The following is an 11,841-nucleotide window of genomic DNA, read 5'->3' as shown; positions in this document are numbered from 1 at the left end:
ATATAGTGTTTAGGTATATTATATTTAGATTAATTACAGAGCAGATCAATGAGGGCTGCTGGGTATAAATATGTAGCCTCCTTCAAAAACAATTGTGAAAAGTAATGGTGTTTTTTTTTTTTTCTTCCTTCAGAATCTGGTGAACAAAATATGGATCGGTTTAGCTTCACAAGACAAGATGGAGATACGTAGCTGTCTGCCAAAACTCCTACTTGCTCAGCACAAATCTGTGCCCTATTTTATCCGCAACAAACTCTGTAAAGTCATTGTAGACATCGGGCGCCAAGACTGGCCTATGTTCTACCACGACTTCTTCACAAACACCCTCCAGGTAAGCTCCAGGATATATTTTACATGTGTTTAGTGGTAGTTTGAATTGTTGGTGATTGTCTGCTGAATGTTGGGTCACATGTGTCACATGAGCTGTCTTGAGAACAAGCTGCTTTTGACAAAGCCTACAAAACCACAGCTTCTGCTGAACCAAACGTGTTGACTCGACTGATGCTGCTTTTTAAGTGGTTGCACTCTACAAGAAGTTTTGAGTAAGCAATAGCAGATACTTTTATCCACCACCACCACCACCACCAAGTACTGGTGTTTACAACTGTTTTATTGTAATTCTTCAGGTTTGGTAAAATGTTATAAATCTTATAACACTGTTTAGATTATCATAGGGATAAGAATCATGTTCACACATCATGCACTTTATGACTTTCTGCCAACCAGAAATGCACTTATTAACTATTAATTATTCAATGTGAGTCGCTCAGTAATGTTTTCTGCTCAGGGACAAAGGATGGAAATTAGATGGTAGCTATCTCTGCTTTGTTAAATAAATGTATTGTGCAATGCGCCTGTTAAGTAAATGATTAAATCAATTAAATTCTAGACATTTTACTGGAGAACATGCTCGAATATTCCTCAAGATGTCTGCAGTGTTCTTGTGTCACTCCTGGGGTATCTGAGACATTTTGTAACCACAATGCAAAGCAGGAAAATGGCTAAAACTGTTTAGAAGGACTTGTATTGAGTTGGTTATCACTCCCTCCTACAGCTGATCCAGACCCCAACCCTTGCTCCTCTGGGATTGGTCATGTTGAAAACCACATCCGAGGAGCTAGCATGTCCGCGAGAAGACCTCAGCGTTGCCAGGAAAGACGAGCTGCGTAAACTGCTGTTGGAGCAAGTCCCGACAGTGCTTGGATTGTTGACTGGTAAAATTCATTTTTAGGAGTTTGCACAACTTATTTTGCTAATGCGAACAAACTTTGAAGGCAGCTACTAAAATGTAATGGCAACATGTTTTCCTTTTTTATTTAAATCTTTCAGGCATTTTAGAGACATACTGGGACAAGCACAGTGTCATAGCGTCTACGCCGCCTCCATCACCCACCTCAAGGGAAAGTAGTAAGGGCATTGTCATTTATGTTAGGAGAATTATAGCTAATAAAGACAATTAACAGATATTACTTGGCTATATTTGGTTAATGTTGATGTTTTTTCAAGCAGCTTGTGTTTTAACACCACCAACCTTTTGTTTTTGTTTTTTTCAGTGGAGTTGCTAGGCAGTTTGTTTCAAGGCAGCCAATATTCAAAGCTGCTTTGTCAACCCATGGCAGCGCTGGACAATGAGAGTCATCAGCTCTGCTGTCTTGTTTTAGAGTGTTTAGCTCACCTGTTCAGCTGGATCCCTCTGTCCACTAACATCACACCCACCCTGCTGGCATCCATTTTTCACTTTGCACGTTTTGGTTGTGACCTGCGGACTAAAGCCAAGACAGGACCTTTGATCTCCTCCTCCACGTCTAAAGGACAGCTCAATTCCGTAACGTTGCCGACAGCCAACGGAGAGAGGGCGAACGACCAGCAGGGCGAGGTCAACAAGGCAGATCGCGCTCGGCTCGGTGTGCTCGCGATGACCTGTGTCAACGAACTGGTGTCAAAGAACTGCGTGCCAATGGACTTTGAGGAGTATCTGCTGCGAATGTTCCAGCAAACATTTTTCCTTTTGCAAAGGTTGACGCGAGAGAACAATGCTCACACAGTCAAGAGCCGCTTACAGGAACTTGATGAGAGGTATTTCTCAGTTCACATATAGTGTTCGTGAAAATGAAAGTATTTAAAGGTCGAATTATGTGTTTATACTGGTGAAATCATTATGTTTAGTTTCAGAACTCTTAAATTATACTACATATGCTACATTTCCTAATAGTCAACGCCATTCTTTGTCAGCTTTCTACAGCCATGTTCAATTCAATTCTTTATTCATTTCATTAAAACAAAACAAATAATTTTACATACAATAAAAAGAAAAATATAAAAAGAGAAAAAATATATGTATATCAAAATCACAAATAAAATTAAATGAAAGGCAGCAAAGTGAAGAAAAAAAATCTTATATCTGCCCCTTTTTTCCCAAGAACAAGTTCATATAACAAAAAATCTTTTATTAACGAAACAAAAGAAAAGAACATCTAATCCCTCTAGAACAACAGTTTATGTAGATACACATTATACTGTTTTGTATTTCTTTAACAATCCAACTTTTATCATTTTCTTAAATGTTCTTAAATGTACACAATGATCCTGCATTTTTATGTTGATCTGTAGTCTAATTTTTTGTACATGACATATTATTATTGGTCTACTTTATTAGTGAGAAAAATAGCTTTTTTGACTTCACTTCAACATTTTTTATTTTTTTGTCTTTGTGACGGTTTGTTAYGAGTTAAGCTTTAACTTAATACTTCATGAAACATTTGTGCAGCTTTGATGGTTCAGTTGCTCAGATCACAATGTTTGATTTCTGTTTCCCAGCATATAAGCAAACACCAAATTTATTTTCTTTACTTTTTTTTTCAAAGCACGTAACTGTCGAGAAAATGAGTCATAAAGCATATTGTGAGCATTAAGTCTGGTTAAGCACCTTTCCAGACACTTTAAACATGTGGTTAAGCTAACTGACCATTTCCTGTTTGCTTTAAAATGATCAACATAACATGGAGCAGCTCAGACCGTACAGCAGCTCCTGACGTCATGTGTTAAATTTTGTTTCAATATTTCCTTTTTAATTCCACAGTTACCTGGAAAAGTTTACAGATTTTCTGCGCCTGTTTGTCAGTGTTCACTTGAGAAGGATCGAGTCGAGCCCCCAGTTTCCCATCGTAGAGTTTCTTGGTCTGCTTTTCAAATACACCTTCAACCAGGTAATGATGATTTTGTCAGTCTTTTTTGTTCCGTTTGTTTTGTTTTTGAACAAGTTGTTCATTAATATTTATGTAATTCTTCTTGCTGTTAAATTTCCAGCCCACCCATGAGGGGTACTTTGCTTGTTTGGACATTTGGAGCGTGTTTTTGGATTTTCTAACAACTAAAATTAAAAGCAGGCTCGCAGACAGAGAAAGTGTACTTAACAGGTAAGTGTACAGAAACTTTGCTGTCATGTTTATTTAATGTTGGTTTGGTTGAAATTGCTGCCGTTAAAGCATTATGTGACTTTTCAGGTACAAAGATGCCTTAGTTCTTCTTTTAAGGGAAGTTCTGAATCGCGTACAGTTCAGATACAATCAGGCCCAGTTGGAGGAGCTGGATGATGAGACTCTGGATGATGATGTAAGAACATTTTACCAAAAAGATATTTCACTAATTGTCTTTTTCTCTTGTGAAATATTCACCCTGTAGCAGTGATGCCTTTTTAAAATTTAAAGTTTGCCATTATATTGCCATGCTAACTTCGACACATCTATCCTTTACCTTAAAGTCTGAATGTTCTCCTCCATTTGGTAACTATAGCAACAGACTGAGTGGCAAAGGTACCTACGTCAGAGTCTGGARGTGGTTGCCAAGGTGATGGAGCTTCTCCCATCCCATGCATTCTCCACTCTGGTAAGACACAGTGGACATTTTGTAAGCTCATCATGAAGTTTGATCAGTAATAAGGAAATAGCTGYGATGTGAATGACTGGCTGCTCAAAAACTCTGTTTCCTGGTTTCATATCAAACAATGTGTGTAGCTAATGATTACACTGAACCGCTTCAGAGAGGAATAAAAATGTGCACTACCTTCTTTATTGTGTATTCATTAACTGAACCACAACARTGAAATTCATTTCTCTGTTTTACTAAAAAATGTATAATGAGTAAAGTATACGTTTACTTCAGTCCGCAGCAAGAAAGTTGTTCTTTCAGCTGCTCTTCTGCAGGGGTTGCCTCAGAGCTCATACTAGCAACAAGAAAGAAAAATAATAATTAAAATATAAATTCTAGTTAAATTGGCTGCAGCAAAGCAAAAATCCTCATTTGTAAAATACCCTTAGGCCATCTTATTTAAAGTGCAAAATAAAATGTAAAACAGRCGAGATGTTCCTCTTCATGTTGAAATTTACCCTCATGGTTATCTTTTTGCAACACCTTAAATMGTTGTTAATACAGCATGACCAAACAAATGTAATATTTTAGTTATTTATTTTTAAATTGATGGCATTTTGTTTATTAAAGTACACCTCTCGGCAGTGAAGCTTTCTAGTTTTACAGATCTGTCATGTCTTCATAGTGAAATGTGATGAACAACAAATGGGGGAGTTTCATCAGAAAATTTACAAGAAAATTATATTTTGTATTACATAGAACAAACTGGACAAATTCTCTTCAAAATTTGACTGAAAACTACTTTTAATTTTGTATTTCTTCTCAATTATTCRTTGTCTCACTGTTGAAATGTATGAAAATCTGTCATTTTGTTCCATTTTTGTTTATGTTCAGCCTCTCAACTAARGTCRTATTCACACCTGRCACATTTGGTCCRCTTTTAACRGACCAGAGTTCGTTTCCAGCGTTGGTCCRGACCTTTTGTGCAGGTGTGAAAATATTTAACCGGGCCGAGACCCGCTTTTTGAGGTGGTCTCGGTCCGCTTCCAAACGAACTCTGRTGCGGTTCGCTTCAGTTCGCKTCTGGTGTGAATACAGACCGGACCCAAACCGRACTAACTGCATTAAACATGCGCCTTTTTGGACTTCACAGGCCACCGTTGCTGAGCTAAATAAACTGAAAWCATACCTGATTCTTCGTCTCCTGCTTAGCAGCTCTGCTGGCAGCATGTAGTGGGTCAGAACACGCAGAGCACCTCGTSTCCTTTGGGTTGYKGGACACATTTACTGACGTCGCTCCAAAATAAGAATATCATTGCGAAACCACCATTAAATTAGCTGCTTTTGACATTTTAAATGCTATTGCAGTTGTACTATCAGCAAAAATATGCACATCAGAACYGCAGCATGCAGGACTTCCATGTTTTTTTCTGGGTCTCTGCACTCAGTCCCACCCCCGTTCTTTCTGTCCAGTGGGAGCAATGATCGTCACACTCGTGGCTTTGTTTACAAGTTATAGTTCRTTTGCAAAAAAGCACAATGTGAATGCAAACCGCACCAAATGAAAAAAGTAAAGTCCACTTTTGGTCCGGACCAAACAAGCGGACCAAATACGACGGTGTGAATACGACCTAAATTTAGTTCCTTTTCCAACCACTTCCTCCCAAAAAAACACACCTCTTCATAATTACCTGTTTATTGTCTTTAAAGCATTGTTTATGTTTTAACTGTTCTGTTTTTGATGCATCTCTATCATGACAAGAAATGAATACATGTTGGAACCAGTTCCCAGTGTTTTACAGTTTAATCTTTATTCTTGTCCTCTGTGTCTCAGTTTCCAGTCCTTCAGGAAAATTTGGATGTATACTTGGGTTTGCGGCAGTTTGTAGTCACAACCAGCTCCAGTAAGTCATGTTTGAAACATTGATCAGGCTTTAGAATTAATGTGAGATTCCTCATAATGTTTTTTTTTTCTTCCTCTGTAGGTCGAAGGCTGAATATCACAGCAGAGAATGACTGCCGTCGCCTTCACTGTTCTCTCAGGGACCTCAGTTCGCTGCTTCAAGCTGTCGGACGCTTGGCTGAACATTTCATTGGAGAGGTTTTCGCTGCACGTTTCACTGACGCACTGGCCATGGTGGAGAGGTCGGCATTCTCCTTCACAAAAAAAAGACGTTATTATTAAATAATGTCTAGATTTAATTTCTGTGATGATTTCAGGTTTTTTCTGTGGTGTGAAGTGGTTGTTGTTTAGCATGTGTACCATAATGTGCATTTGTTTCTTCCTCAAGGCTGGTTGAAGTGACTTGCTATGGCTCTCAGACCAGCCTTTATGACCTGGAGACAGCTGTGCCTTCTGTTTTAAAGCCTGACCTCATCGACGTGTGAGTATCACATGTTCAAAGGAAAATTTAATCCAGTCAGTTTATTTGACAAAACACTGCAGCACTTCACAAAAACTGAGTGGAAGTGAGTGTAAGTAGCTAAAATGTTCATGTAAAATGAAACGTTGCAGATCACGAGTAAAAGCCACCCCAGCAGTTCACAGGGCGTGGGTGTCGTTGCTTCCCATTCCGAGCAACTTCATGTTTTACATAATAAAGTTTCAGAATGGACAGGACATGTTTTATCAGGTCCTATCGGATCAGCTGTTAGGACTTAAAGCTGATCAAAGATGTCAGCATATTAAAGTTAACAGCCCTCCTAAATGAATCAAAACACTGAACAATAATTTATCATGTACGTTGTGTTAATTTGCATGTTCAACTGTGTGTTTTTGCTTGTTACAGACATGCGCAGGCCCTCGCTGCTTTACAAGCCTACTCTCACTGGCTCGCACAGTTCTACAGTGAAGTCCACAGTCAGAACCAGAGCCAGTTCATCAACCTCATCACGTCTGCCGTAGATGCCAGTAGTCCACTCATTACAACCAAGGTAGTTTGCCTCAAATTCAGTCTTTCTTGTTTAATAATAGAACTCCATATTGTCCAAAGTACAGTATTTCATGTGTGGACATATTTGTCAATACAATGTCAAGAAATCCTTGATATGTCCACTGTACTGGGATGGTATGATAACCTTGAGCAAAAATATCACGGTATTGTGATTATAGCTCTAAAACGTTTTATTTCAAAATTGGTCTTTAAAGTGAAAGGGTAACTCTGCCTCAAAGCAAAATTTAAAAAATGCCTACGGTGGGCATTGCAGGCGAGAAGAGGACACCGCCTAAAGTGTGTGTGTGTGTGTGTGTGTGGGGGGGGGGGTCAGGACGAGAGAACGTGACAGCTTAATTTGACAAGCTAATATTTCTGATTATTCTAAACAAATTATGTTTTGTAAAAAGTAAAGTTTCATGACCTACACAATAATTCATGACATATTTCATTTAAAATGAACAAGTCAGCTCAGTCTGGGACTGACTTATGTTGTCTCCCTGGATCATTCAGGACACGAAGCTCTTTACCGCAGCCTCAGCTGGTCTCTGTTCGACCCAGACCACTCCAGCCCCGGACAGCGGAGCTGGAGTGGCCCCGACAGCCTGACAAAATAAAAATAAAAATTTTGTTTGACTGAAGTTCGGATCCGGTTCGACAGGAGCTGCTTGTTAAATTTTCACAATGACGAACTGATCGCGGACATTCAGCTGTCAATCACTGCCCCGCTGCGCTGTCTTTTTCTCCACTCCCACTGCCCGCAGGTGTCCGCTCCCGTGACACACACTTGTTCTCGTTTGCCTTTAGTTACAGGACGTACGGCGTAGCGAGACGCTGAGCTTCAACTCTCCACTTTTATTCTTTGCTGAACACATTAAGCTGTGGAAATGATATATGATGATGATAACAACAACAATAATAATAGTAATAGCAGCTGTGGGGCCGTGTGTGTGCGTTAGTGTGTGTGTGTGCGTGTGTGCGTGTGTGCGTGCGTGTGTGCGTGTGTGTGTGTGTGTTTTGGCCTGATCTAAACCACGTGACAGCAACCACAGTTTGAAAAAATCTTAAGCACAAAGAGGATGTGTAAGTTAATTCAGTTTGTTTTATGACTGATAGACTCCATGTTTTCACTGTGGGTGAGGAGAAGGCWGCTTCTACCACAGATACGATCAACAATGCTATGGCTAACTCCTGAATCTCTACAGGTCATGTCTCTTCAGAGAGGCTTTTATATTGAACACTGCTGTGAGACGTCACACAGTACCAGCAACATCATATGGTACTTTTTGAACGAATAACGAATTTCAAATGTAGTAGCCATAGTTGAACCCAAAGACGTTTTTAGACACAGTATTGTGCATTTAAACAGTTTTAGCCCAAAATGTTGAATTTTASTCATAAATAGAAAGGTARGGCACAATTCAGACAGTTTATCTGCAAAAAAAGTTGATTTTGGGGTAAGTTCCTCTTTAAAAACAAAACAAGAAAATAACTTTTCTATTATCATATTCAACTTTAATTATCTTTTGGAAGCTGTTTTTAGATCAGAGRTGTTATGCTGAAATTTCATTTACCTGTGCACATTTATACTTATGACTTTTAGCACCTAATGTAATTAAGTTATCCTGATAAAGTTTACATCTAATAGGATAACTGCTTTGCTACTGCTTTATTAGTTTAGACAAATCAGTTTATACTGCACAACAAGTCTTTTTATTAAAGTAATGTATCACATTGGTGGTTTTGTGTTTTAAATTTCAAAGGAGTGTTTGAAGTAAAGATTATATAATAACACACACACAGAAACAGAAATCACACTATGAACATGTGTTTATGAAACATGTTCAGCTTAAGAGCTGCTCAGCTAAAGCTACGGAGACATTTAATTTTATCGCCTTTTACCTAAAACTTATCAAATACACAATCCATACAATGAAACAATTTTGCAGACAAGTTGTGACTGGCACAATATGCCACAGGTGAAAACCAACCGTTTCATTCATCTGATACTAAAGTTAGCTCGTTAATTTCAAGATAGCATAAACTTTACCTGGTGCTGCAATATCATGATGGATGTCCACAAGATGTTGCCGTTCCATCTTTTTACCGCATCCGAAGTATTTTCATATAGCTGGCTTTATTCTTTTAGACAGGGAAAGAGTTTGGGGAACTCCCTTCAGCCTTCACACAACACTGCAGCCAGCTCTGTGGGGGTGCACAAGGGAGGGGTTGTGGGGAAAAGTCTGCAGCTGCACAGACCGGAGGAAAAAATAAACAAAAAACACTTATACCATAGGAACTGTATGACAAAATATTTTAGTGGTTTTGAAACCGTGGCTTTTTCATATCCCAGTATACGGTGAAACTGGTATCCGACCCATGCCTAGCCTTAACATAATTTAAAGTCATTGTTGTGTTTTGGTTTGAATGCCATCAGTGCAAGTGATTGACTAATCAAAATAACATCAAACCATGTTGGCTCATTATGACCATTTAACCACAGAATTTTTTATTAGCTAGCCAAAAAAAAAAACTGAAGAGAAACGAGGAAACCAGAAGACGTTCAACTGGTAATATTACATGCATTTAAACACCCATCTTAGACCAACACCATATCACAAAATCACATCAGTGAACATAATGACTAGATAATTAATCACAATCATGCACARTATATGGAAGTTATGTAAATATACTTGCACAAAAAGTAATGACATTTGTGTTTGGTAGATTATTTCTTTGTTGTAACAATGCTTCTTGGCAATAATATTATATCAGGCACTTGATTGGCAGCACCTGGGGGTTCCATAAGCTCAAAACAAGTATCAAAACCAATCAAATTTGGCAGAGAAGATTTGGTATATTTTTCATGTGCACAACCCTCATACTCAGCTTTACTGCTCATCCCACAAATGCATGTTCCTTACAAATGTGGCACCATTTAAAAAATAAATTATCAGGCTGTCTAGATGTATAACATTTATTGGCAAGAAGCAGTGTTACAACAAAGAAATTATCTACCAAACACAAATTACTTAGTTTTATGCTAGGTTTATGTAAGATTGATGCAAGCAAACGTTTTTATGGTTCACTGGCCCKAACTGCAATAATCTTTTCAAAATAAAATACAAAATTTTCATAGAACAATTTAATTTTGGCACTATTTATGTCAAATACTCTATATGAGCCCTTTTTTACTTGATCAGTTAAGTAATAAGAGCTTTGTTGTTGCAACATTAGTTTAAGGAGGAAGTTAAATGAAGAAATTGTTACAGTGTTTGAAAACTCCAACTCCTGTTTACAGATTTTCCCCCTCCACTTTCTGGTAATTTTAACTCTGGTAAAAAATGTTTTTTATTATATATTTCTGCAGGTAGCCCATACATTTTCTTAGTGAGTTGTAACATGAATTAGCAATTGTCAGACAAGCCCCTGTAGAGATGAGTAACATATTTGTCACTGTACATTTTTGTTTTTTATTAACTCTCAGAACAGTTCAACAGCAGTGTCAGAGAAGAGTTACACAGTTTCAGCTGTTGTTAGCTCTTTGAGTGGTGCTCTAATTTAAGCAATGACAGCTAAGAGATAATTTTAATTTTATACCTAAATTCCCAGGTACCAGAGAAGTTGCTGCTGTCGGCGTGCCATCTGATGGTTTCCATAACATCTACAGTGAGGCCTGTGTTTTTGGTCACTTTATCAGCTGTTCAGAACATCTTTAACCTGATTACCACAGAGAATCACACCCACCGGCTTCCCCAGGAGGTAAATATTGGTCTTATTTATTTATTTTTGTACTTAATTGCTGGTTTGTATATTTTTGCATTTATAATAATAGATAACCTTTTGGAAAAAAATGCATTTTTTGTTCCACCATTAATGATATATTTTTAGTAMTTGCTCAGTAATTTTAATAACTTTCTCGTTTGTGTTTCACACAGGCCCATATTCTTGTATGTAGGGCTTTATCCAACATGCTCTTGCTCCCATGGCCAAATTTACCAGAGAGCGAGCAGCAATGGCAAACCCGCTCCAGCAGCCACGCCAACCTGCTGGCTGCACTCACGCGACAATATCGCATTTTAAGAGAGACTGTGAATATTACGCCACGCCAGCCCAGTCTGGATAATGGTCAGGATTTCCTTTTTATTTGTGTCATTAAAGCATATCACCTGCTTTTCTTTCCCAGTTATTCCTAGTCCTCCCTTAACCGTGTTCTCCCAACGTTGCTCTTTTGTTCCAGTGAAAGCAGTGATACAACAAACCCTGCCTGTACTCAGAGATATTGTCGACAGCATTTCGAGCGAATCCACCAAATCTCGACAGATCTGTTACCAAAGCCTGCAGGAGTCTGTTCAAGTGTCGCTCAGCCTGTTCCCAGTTTTTATTCAGCAGCCAGGTCAGTCGGTCGAGCAGTCATGTCGAGTCAAGTCTGTTTAGCTCTGTTATTGGAAACTAAACAAAAACTCTGCTTAATGTACTGGTAGACATTTCTCCTCCCTCTCACCAGGATCTGCATAACATTTTAACCGATTTCTACTCATTTTACTTCKATGTGGTGGTTTTTATTTAAATATCACTAGTCTGTTTCTCTGTTTCTTTACACTCGTCAGATTCTCTTCATGCTTATGTTAAATTACTTTAATTGAAGACATGTTTTGTCAGATAYACTCGTTACATAATGATTAATTATGAGTAAGATAATGTGAAAAAACGTGACTGATTTCTAATTATCACTTCTGTGTCTCAGATGTGACGGATGAGATGTTGGCCTTCTTTTTAACACTGTTTCAAGCGTTGCGGGTTCAGATGGGTGTTGCCTTTACGGCACAAATAATCCACACTTTCCTCAGCATGTTCACAAGGTAAAAATATTACATTTTAACTTTTTTATTGCTAAGTATAGTATAGTATAGTATAGTATAGTATAGTATAGTATAGTATAGTATAGTAAAGTATCTTCATATATTGTCATTTTGACTCTCCTCAGGGAACAGCTGGCAGCCAGTATTTTGCAGGAAGGCAGTGCCGGATGCAGAGT

At 38.3% G+C, this 11,841-nt stretch overlaps 1 protein-coding gene across 1 annotated transcript in view; it reads left to right on the top strand.

Moving 5' to 3' along the window:
- Positions 1-11,841, top strand: part of xpo6 (exportin 6) — a gene marked incomplete at its 5' end in the record, with an annotated part of 19,559 nt that overhangs the window by 2,487 nt on the left and 5,231 nt on the right. The window contains 16 exon segments of the mRNA XM_014023249.1: positions 134-331; positions 1,055-1,214; positions 1,330-1,407; positions 1,554-2,076; positions 3,080-3,206; positions 3,307-3,416; positions 3,504-3,612; positions 3,793-3,885; positions 5,702-5,771; positions 5,853-6,012; positions 6,159-6,251; positions 6,657-6,801; positions 10,416-10,565; positions 10,742-10,931; positions 11,044-11,199; positions 11,551-11,665. Coding sequence (XP_013878703.1) covers positions 134-331; positions 1,055-1,214; positions 1,330-1,407; positions 1,554-2,076; positions 3,080-3,206; positions 3,307-3,416; positions 3,504-3,612; positions 3,793-3,885; positions 5,702-5,771; positions 5,853-6,012; positions 6,159-6,251; positions 6,657-6,801; positions 10,416-10,565; positions 10,742-10,931; positions 11,044-11,199; positions 11,551-11,665 — 2,477 coding nt within the window.

This window comes from Austrofundulus limnaeus, unplaced genomic scaffold (genome assembly GCF_001266775.1).
Source record: "Austrofundulus limnaeus strain Quisiro unplaced genomic scaffold, Austrofundulus_limnaeus-1.0 Scaffold361, whole genome shotgun sequence".
Taxonomy (NCBI): Eukaryota; Metazoa; Chordata; class Actinopteri; order Cyprinodontiformes; family Rivulidae; genus Austrofundulus; species Austrofundulus limnaeus.
This window is presented reverse-complemented; position numbering and strand designations above follow the sequence as displayed.